At 38.3% G+C, this 10577-nt stretch overlaps 1 protein-coding gene across 1 annotated transcript; it reads right to left on the reverse strand.

The window, feature by feature from the left end:
- Positions 1 to 3909: 3909 nt before the first annotated feature.
- LOC148009123 (transcription factor ILR3-like) lies at positions 3910 to 7390 on the reverse strand. The gene is made up of 5 exons (XM_087673796.1): positions 6802 to 7390; positions 5512 to 5574; positions 4913 to 4990; positions 4624 to 4786; positions 3910 to 4529 (listed from the first exon to the last, which is right to left on the reverse strand). Exons 1-5 carry the CDS (start codon positions 6897 to 6899, stop codon positions 4248 to 4250), a joined length of 684 nt encoding a protein of 227 aa, XP_087529922.1. The 5' UTR covers positions 6900 to 7390; the 3' UTR covers positions 3910 to 4247.
- Between the last annotated feature and the right edge of the window lie 3187 nt (positions 7391 to 10577).

Consider the following 10577-nt stretch of genomic DNA (forward strand, 5'->3'; position numbering starts at 1 on the left):
TTTGATATGAGAGCATAATAGAGTGAGAACCAACATATTCAGTACCTATGCGAAGATCATTGCATGTAACCAAGATTGCAAATAGAATAAGCAATTGAAAGGCAAAGGCACTTCCTCAATCAACATCAACATGGTAGAAATTCTTTGCAAGGGAGGGACACCAACTCAACTATCCATGTACATGTTCCAACTCCTAGCCTGCAAATAACAAGAATCCAACATTTCAGTTTTTGATCCTCAATTCATGGCTAAATAGATAGGATAGCCCTTTGTTTTATACGTTTTCTCTTCATCCTTGTAGGTATTGACTATTTGGGAGTGGCCTCGCTTTTGATTTAACATACAACTATCTAGCATAATCATCTTCCTTCATCCAATCCACTTAAGTTAGATGATACTCCATGCATGGCCTCTACAATACTTAAATTGTTATAGCATCCTTGCATCTAAAGTCCTAATACTTTTATCAAGCTCCTGGTATTTCATTAAGTCTTATTTTTAGCTCTTAACATAATTGAAGTCTAATACCGAGGCAATTGTTGATGCACCTTTTTTTCCACACAATTAGCCCTTGCAAATTGATGAAAGCCCTTCAAGGATTTCATCTATTGTCCACAATCGCCCATTAGGCTATCTTGGGTCAAAAACAGTTTGACTTGCTTGGATACAAAATTTTCCAATAGTCAATTTGTCATACTATCCTCAATATGCATAATCTTTCTGCTACCCTTAGTCTTTTACTATGGTAGACCTAGCTAAACTTAAAAATAGATATGTGAATATTCCTAAGGAAATGAATTAGTCTCCTAGACTACCCTACAATGGCATATGTGGCCTAGATCTAACATATATTACAATGAAGGATATCCTAGGCCATTTGTGTTTCTTCAGTTCCAAGCTCATATAAAATCAACATTTGGAGAAATTTTCATACCCAAATTTGATAAGTCAAGGGTAAGACGTGGTTCTAGATTAGTCCCTAGCATAAGAATCAAGACTTTGTTGTCATTTTAAACTTCCATCATGTAGTTTGTATGATCTAACCTACATTTACTAAAAGTTCATGGATAAATCCTCTATGCTTGAATAGCAAGTACAAAAACTATACTTCCTAATGTGCTAAAATCGGTTCTAGATATAGACTTTGTTCCTCTTTGACGTCAAAATTATTCTCTTTATTATCCTCTTCAATCTTTAGAGCCCCCTAGGCTATAACACTATGTAAAAATGACATTGCACAACAAATAGAATTTGAACAAAGAATAGAGAGTGCACATCAAATTAGAGAAGAACTGAAATTTCTTTGATTACAAGCTAAGTGAAGAGCATAAGGCCAGCTAGATGAACTCAAACTAGGTAAATAGATAAATAATCATGGTTTTCAAAGGGTCTCATTTTCATAGCTCACAAAGGCGATCAAGTCAGCTTGACTGACATACCATGTTATTAACCTTTGCAAGTTGGCCACAAAATATTCCAAGGAACAAGATCCATGATAATGTTGGAAAGTAGAGTGAGAGGCTAAAGATGTGTGCACAAGAGGAAGAGAGCACTCAAGTACAAGAACGAAATCTTTCTTAGTAAGTTGTTCACAAGTACAATTGGTACACACACTCTCTCATCGAGAGTGACCTCCAAGGTGTTTATATACCCTCATTGTGGGCTAGGGTTAGGGTTTCCCTTGCCCTCTAGTTCATTCACACCTCACCTTCTCTCATGCACCCTTGCTTACTCAGGGTTTCCATGGTATATTTCTAGCCCCCCCCCCCCCCCCCCCCTCCCGCCTTCAAATGAATCTATGGGATGTCTTTATAAAATAGGTTACAAGGATGTTTATGGAAAGATAATACACGAGATACTAGAAAAATCAATCCTTAGATGCCTTGGAGACATAGTTGGCCTCCAATTCTTTAGGAACTGCAAGAAAGTTTGGACATTTATTAGTGATATGCCCTATTTGTTTACATTTATTTTACTTCATCTTGTTGGGATATTTTTTCTAGCAATTGCTTACAACATGTCCTTTTTTGTTGTAAAATGAGCATTTACTAGTTATAATATGGATCATGGGTTGTCAAGGTAGATGTTGAGCTCATCCAACTTCTCTTTTGCAGTTGCAAGCTAGTCAATGTGATGAATTAAGGATTCATCTAGGTGCAATATCATTATAGCTTGGGCTCTTTCATCATCTTCAACATCTATAGGGTTGGATGGGTCAATGGCTTTGGTCCCTTTGATGAAGGGCTAGTAACCTCTCTCTATCATTTTATATTTTACTAACACCTACCATGGATAGAAGTTTCTCCCATCAAACTTACGAATTTGAGGCTTTACATCAACATAAGCCATGATAGAAAGGTCTTACTGATTGCACAAGGCAATGGCAATGTTTATTCCTTTACAAGTTAGGCAATACAAGTGGAAGCAATTAAAAATGATGTTTTAATCCAAGTGAATAGCAAGTTGAAAACAATTGATGTGTACTTAGATAGATAGATTAGATGAAGCTAAGAAAATAGTCTATGTGTTTATATCTAACACAACCTTACAATTGCCAAGAGAGATAATGACAGTTAAACACAATGAATACGCTTAGGATCTAAAAGACTTCATACTACTGAGATTAATTAGCAAGCAATGATTAGTGGTTTGATTAGTAGTATTCAAAAACACTAGTATCCAAGCTTAGTAAAGTGCTTGTGCTGCGGCCCACCAGTTGGATATCGGCTTGAGAGTCACCTTTGGGGCAAGAAGCACTTAGTTTTGAGCTTCTAGGTTTGCAATGATCTTTAACCTTGCTCGATCAATTATTAAAAACATTGTTCATGACTTCAATGATGAGAAGAAACTTGAAAAAAACCAAGCTTCAAGCTTTTTGTCTATGGTTGCTAGCAAGACACGTATTTGGGGGTTACTTTATGTGAGTAGTAGAGAAGGAATTTCTAAAAACCCTATATAGCCAAACTATGGGCTAGGGTTAAGGTTTCCCCTACCCTCTAGTTCATTCACACTTCACCTTCCCTCATGCACCCCTACTTACTCAGGGTTCCCATGCTACATTTCTAATAGATAACATCCACCCCCAAACTTGATACAATGTACCTTGAGTTGCTACTAGGATAACTACATCCAACCCAAAGGCTAAACCCACAGAGGTCACCTTTTGACCATCTAGTTGCATAGACCTCATTTGGAATACAAATCACAACCCAACCAATGTCCATATTCATACATGCCTTCTCCACATAATGGCATCTTTAAAACTTTCAGCACCATGGATCATTAGTATCACCTTACCAGGTTTGGATAATAAGAATATCTAGGGGTTCAAAATGTTATGTATAGTCATTTTGGTGGTTTGTATGCCTTTAGTTTGCAAAAATGGTTGCCAACCTCATTGGTTATATGACATAGTTGAAGCATGTTATCAATTATTGTCATGAACTAAACAATTGTCCTAGAACCAACTTTTGACGCCTCAACCCCTCCACCCTTCATATACAAACAAGCTAAAGCTAACCATGCAAGGCAACAAGTAATTCAACCAACACCATGTATTACGTTTCACAGTAAACAATCTACTATGTCAACACATTAGTACTTGACTGTACTAAGAACCCAGAGAGGCTGCCAAAACCTTGGATTCGAGATCCCATTCCTGATGTCTCAAGTTGAGGCTGACATTTGTGCCTGGGGTTTCCACAAGCCTTCCAACGTCAGTGAAAACACTGCCAACAGCAATTTATAAGGCAGTATTACATTTTTATGCGAACTCCACACAAAGACGTAGCAACATTATTCAGTCGTTTTTAAGAATATAGACATACAATGGTACAAGAATATAGACATAAAACGATACATATTTGAAGGGACACCTTTCTGTGCTACAATCCATGAGCATAGCCACAATCCATATAATACTTTATCAGCCACATTCATTCCTCTAAAATGGTACAACAAAAGGCCACCTCAATGTACATATTTCAGGTAAAACAAATGAAAAGCAGAGTATGAAGCTTGAACACCTGTTCCTTCCATTGTGCAGGAGAATACAAGGGGGAAAGAGTGGCAATACAGAGAATAGTCAGTAGCCTGCTGGATCAAGCATTCAAGACAAAATACTTCACCAAAATGGTTCTAATTGTGTCGAGAAGATAGTACCATGATCCAGCATTATTCAGGGAGGGCACCAATGACACAGGCAGGCCCTTCACCACAACAATGTTAAAACAAGGACATAAGACAATCTATGCAACTGGTGGCCTAAGTATGTGGTCCTGGGATGTGTCCAGTGCAGCAGGAGGCATCCATTGCCACATTCCCATACCCATTCCTGGAAAACTAGGTAAAGGATTGGCCTTGTTATTTCCAGCCTGACTCTGTGCAGCAAATGCTGCCATTGCTGCATGAAATGCCGCAGGGTGTGGCATATAACCTGGAGGTATTGTGAGTGCTTTGACTTTCTGTTCCAGTTGCTCCTTTTCAGTTTTCAACCTCTGCTTTTCATCTCGAAGCTCTGTTTTCTCAGCCTGTAAAAATATAAAACTTCTGTTATTGCTGTTTCTATTTTCTTTGACTCAACTCAGTCTAATGGCATAATATCAGCAAACATTTGTGGCAAACCTTCAACTCTTTAATGGCTTCACGAAGTTTCTCATTTGAGTCTTTCAGTTGCTGAGCTTCAGCTTTCAACTGTTGCAGTGTGCGAAGGGCATCAGAAAGAATGACAGTCTTATCAGTCTTTGGTTGTCGACCTGGCTCCAAAAGCGTGCTTAACTCCAAAAACCTGACACATCCCATAACCGAAGCTATACCATTAGTCGAATGCAAGACTGAGTGTTCCCCATTCAAGTTGCTGCCCAAACCCAGACAAACAGTACCCATCATTGAAAATAGCAACCAATCAATACACCTGTCATTAAGACGATCTCTGCGCATCTTTTCCCTGCATGCCTTAGTAGAACTCCCACCACAAGATTCATTCCGAGACCTTCAAATGACATCAAAAGACACTAGCATCATTGAGTCACATTCAATGATGAGAACAATTTCAGTCAGGCACACACAACTGAGAATATCTGATGTCTGTAGAAAATTTTATTCATGTGAAACATCATAATCTAAAACCTTGTAAGATCACTTCAAGATTGACCTCTTCGTACCATCACCCATTTTGGTCAAAGATGACTGGAATAATTTGAGTTTAGATTAGACCATCATGGCAAAAGCATTCCAGAGAAAGCCAGAAGCCTTAAACAAATTAATCCATGGCTTACCAAGATCAGTGACAATACACTGATAACAGTAGCACCCCAGACATATTCCTTTTTGTCCAGCACAGTAGACAAGGATATGAGAGTGCTCCATATCCATGTTCAAAGAGATACAAATGAAACAACGATGCACAAACTTTCTCGGTTGACCAAGATAGAAATTTGCAGATACCGAAACAGCAAAAATAAATGTGAAGACAACTGCATTTTTTTAAAAAAAAATACTGAACAGAGGTACCTCTTTCTAGAGGATGTTTTCTCCGGCTCATCTATATCCTTTCTGCAGCAACTATTGTCAACACTGTAACACAAATTCAGCATAAAAGATTAGACCCAAAAAACCTGAAGCTATTCTAGACTGAATCTACAAATAGACTTGTGGTCTGCTTTCCTTTTCTGTTTTCTTTTTTTTTTTGGGCTTCTGGCATGCATTTGATATCTTTGAGAATCTTGCTTTTACTTTATAATGTGCAAATACACAAATATAAGGTATTTCAGTGAACGGGAGCAGCAAATCAACACAACATTCTTCACCTCATTTTATTACATCAAAATCAGCACCATACAGAATGGATAAAGTGCAGCTGCATTGTTACTAGATTTACTGAGCCCAAACATGGAATAATTACCAAGCCACATAGTGTGCATAAGTACACTGCTAATTAGGCTATCCTGGAAGCATGATTTTCCTCCACACGCTTCAGATGACTATTAATGAGCGTGGTACAGCTGACAGCAAACCATTGATCAATTGCTATGAAGATCTAATCAGCACTTCAAACTTTTACCCACAATTATTTGCATGAGATCACCTAATTACTTGGGTTGTCAGAATAACCACCATAAACTTGCCCACACAATCCAAATACAGTGTATATTGCATGTCATTCACTGACATGCACAAAGAGATGGCATGCCCATTATGTCAAATGGATAAAACAGAATTAAAGCATGAAAGGGTAAGAAAGAAATTTGTCCTAGAAAAAAGGCAGGTAAAATGGGTGCACAAATGTAATTTCATAACACAATCACAGTATTGATAAAAGCTGACAATAAGCAGAAGAATAAAAGCCTCCTCCCTCCCGGACAATTGCCACAGAGGGGCCTTACGTGCCCTTCCCTTATCCATGCATGTGATGTGATTCCATTACAACAATGATAAAACAGTAAATTGCATCTGTAAAGATACAAGTACCATCTGCAGTTTATCTCCATAACAGGTTGCTTGTATCACAAGAGGAAAAACAGAACTTGAACCACAAATACTATACATCCCTTACCGATACACAAATGCACCAGGTATGGGGGACAATTTTAGCCCCTAACCAAGAGACATGCGCTGTTTTAATTATCTGCGTTCAAATGTGTAACGTCTCTCACTGACATGAAATTGAGAATCGCATAAAGATGATAGCAGAAGACGCATTGCGTTGTCAAGCATAGAATGGACTATTCTTTGCAACCTACTACATGTTTTCTCAAAACCAGAATAGAAGTAAATTGTATCGTATCGCCAAAAAGCTCACACCTCAGGTCCGCCTGCTCATTGAGGCCGCACCAAAATAGCTGAGGTTGATCCTCAATATCGTCCAGGAAAGACATCCACTTACTTTGTGGGGATGCCATCCCACAGAACCCGAATTACGCAACCTCTGCTGCCAGCCAGCCAAAAAATCTGGGGCAACTGGCAGGGTGTCGGCCCAGACGCTGGTATTAATGCGGTGGCTCTTGCGTTCCTTCAAATAACACTCCTGAAATACGAACGAGAGACGGCGCCACTAGTCTGTTCCGAAGAGCTCGAAAAGGCCTGCTGTACGACAACGGGGCGGAGTGAGGGAAAGACCTCGGTGCATCTGCAGTCTCTGTGCTGTGTGTGGAACCCCAATGCTCTGTTAGGGTTCAAAGAAAGCAAAACTGAAGCAGGGAACCGGTGCCGGGACTGGGGCTGGGGCTGCGACTGAGACTCCGAGTGCGCCTGCGCTAGGGTTTCGAATGTGTATCGCTTCGAAAGCCAGCGGGCATGGATGCTTTATCTGTACAGGCCACGGTTCTCGTCTCTCTAGAGGCACTCTCTCTCTCTCTCTCGTCTGGGTTGAACAATAATACAATAACAATACGATACAATCTTTCTTTTGGCCCCCCTTCCTTTTTACACTAGGGAGTTAGGCCCCTCTCAGTACACTTAGCTGCCTTTTGTAATGTTCTTTTCTGCATTATCATCTTTTGTGACTAGATTCTCTCACATTATGGTAGGAGTGACAAGAAGCACACACTCGTTCACCCCCACCCCCCCTTCCTCCATGTAGTGTTCGCTAAAAACATTTTTCGTAGCACTCGCAAACTCCTGCAACAACAAATTGTGATATTGTATTGATTCAATGTCACTGCACACATCAACTCGTGTAATCAAGGAGTGCTCAGACCCTTGCCTTCCAACTCAACATGCGGTCCCATTATAACATCCACCCTAATGACAAGCCCAGTGGAGCCATCGTCACTTTTATTTACATCGTACAAGGTGCCTTCACCACTTCCTCTGAGGATGGAACCCTTAATCCTGAATTTATCATACCATCTCACTAGCACTTGAGCTAGTGGGTCTTGGCAAACCCCTACAATAAGCTTGGAGGAAGTTTTGAATCAAATCACAAGCACCATGTGATTGCATTTTACCTAAAAATGTTCCAAGGTCTTAATAGTTCATCTTCGAATCTCGAAGGTAATGCTTCGCAACCAAATTTTGAAGCTTTTCTTTGTAAAATTTGCAATACATTTTAGATTGGGCTCAATTTCAAGCTCACACCAATTGCCATTTGCACATTCACATAACACTCTACACTAATGATGAGGAAACCCAATTGAATTCTCATCAAGCTCCCCTCATTCAACTATTCAACTAAGGGGGCAACCCAATTCACATGTTGTGTCAAACATCAATCATCCAAGCAAAGCTCATTTATTCTCTTAAACGATGATATTATTTCAATTAAGCTAGTTGGAATACTTTAGTATCATTTTGAAACAACCAATCTAGGTGATAGAGGAGCCTTGGATGCTTAGGCTTGGGAACTATAAATCGTTACCAGAGTGGTTACTCCTAAGTCTATTCAGGCTTGTACAAATATAAGGCTTCATAATGCATCAAGGAATTAGATACTCTCTAACTAGTATAAAAATTGATCTTCCATAGTTTTTAAGTCCTTGAGAAAGAACACTCATGTCTTTGAAGTGGCTCATAAAAACTCAAAAAAGTTTCTGAGCTTTTTGCCTAAGTGTTATACCATGGATGTTCTAAATATTCCTTAATAAATGCATTTTTCACATTAAGTAATGCATTTAGTATCAGTTGCCTATGCTATTATCCATCCATGAGAACGTTGAAGATATATGCCCTTCTTAAAAATTTCATTGATTTGTTTATGAACATTTATCAATGCATATTTGTGAAGTTAGTGTCTTGGCTCCATTAACATGTTAAGCATACCCTATGGTAAAGGTGTCAAATTTATGCTAAGTGTTAGTTGTGTGTTTCAAGTCCAACTAGGTAGATTTCACTAGTGAATGGAACATGGCCTTTGAAGGAGTGGTGTAAAAAAGATTGAAAGTGCTAATGAAAAGGTCTACTCTTGTTGTGCTCCCTGGGGAAGAATAGATGAGCACAAACTATTTTCGAGATCGTATTGTCATCAAGGCATCATAGACTTAGAGTGTTATCTGGTAGGTCTTCACAACCCAATCTAAAAACCTCCTCCTACTAGATTATGCTTCGAGAGTGAGAAACCAACACATCAAGTCAAGTGTCACATGATTCGCTCATCCACTGATGCAAACTTGGTGTGCTAGCTCCTCACTATCCAAGCACACCAAATTGTTACAATCAACATGGTGTGATGGCTCATCACCGCTTAAGCACACCAAATTGTTACAATCAACATGGTGTGATGGCTCATCACCGCTTAAGCACACCAAATTGTGCTTAGTGGGTGAGGAGCTAGCACATCAAGCTAAGTGTCACATAACTAGTTCATTTTCTCAAGTAAACTACAAATCTTGTATAAATTATTCTTATTTACACAAAATATTTACTCAAGTGTGTTCCAATAGGGCATAGCTAAACCATATGAAAAGACATAAAACTTGTATGAATTGCTCCTATTTGTGCATATGTACAACATAACTTCTATTATTTGAGTCACTTCCAATATTGATTATATGAATTATAAGCATATGTAGCTCCAATATTGATTATATGAATTATAAGCATGCACTATAGATGTTTATTTTTGTCACACATTCTATGAAGCTCTTATGCACACCTAAGCTGCATGTAAACCTTTATATAGGAAGCATGCTCACCGCTTGGTATTTAAAGAACAAGAAGTTTGTTCTCCATAAAACTTTCCATGTTTTATAAAAGCACATGCTTGAGCACTACATGAAACTTGAAAACATAACCTTATAGTAAAATCTTTTAACTAGGACTTCAATATTTCCACTAATGTGTCAATTTCTGGCTATGAGTAGTTGTCGTCATACTTTAGACATATTGACGGTGTCATCTCTTGCTTGGGTCTCACAAGTCATTTCATAACCTTTAGAATCACGTGATTGCATTTTCTATTTTCTTCATACACTTCAAACTTATCATAGTTGCATCATGAGAAAGACATATTCTCAAAAGCCTTTACCCTAGGGAGTGTTCATTTGGCCATAATGTCATAGATTTATAATTGTCTCGATGTTTCGTTTGCAAAATGTTAGAGCTAAAAGCTAGAAGATAATGGCCTCTTACCTTAATAAACAAGTGTCATTCATTAAATTTCTATTAGAAAAATGTTTACCTTGGGGCAAAATGATATGTTTCATGGATATCCAAGAAAGGCACTTTGACTCATACACATGAACATTATTGGCATAAAGTTACAACATTAACAAGGGATTGGTGTTGATATAAAACATAGAGATTTTGCTTCATTATATTCTATATCTTTGACATTGAATGGTGTACACCTAAACTACACACCTTTCAAGTCACTTTCTACTGTTAGCTTTGTTGCCACTCTAAGGTTAGTTGTAAAATTTTGAAGTTCACAATTTCCAAACAACACGACTTTAAATTTGGGAGAACTTTATTATTTTCACATCTAAATTTGGGAGAAGTTTATGTTGCATCCAATAATGCTTACCTTAGTTATAGTCTTTTGATGCATATGTTCATATATTATTCCATATGATATGCAAAATAATAATGTTTGACTACATTGTGTTAAAGTTTCTCAATACTTATCTAATAGAATAGGAATA

The sequence above is a fragment of the Lygodium microphyllum genome, unplaced genomic scaffold (genome assembly GCF_053477565.2).
Source record: "Lygodium microphyllum isolate KBCC unplaced genomic scaffold, Lygodium_microphyllum_v1.1.10 scaffold_39, whole genome shotgun sequence".
NCBI lineage: Eukaryota > Viridiplantae > Streptophyta > Polypodiopsida > Schizaeales > Lygodiaceae > Lygodium > Lygodium microphyllum.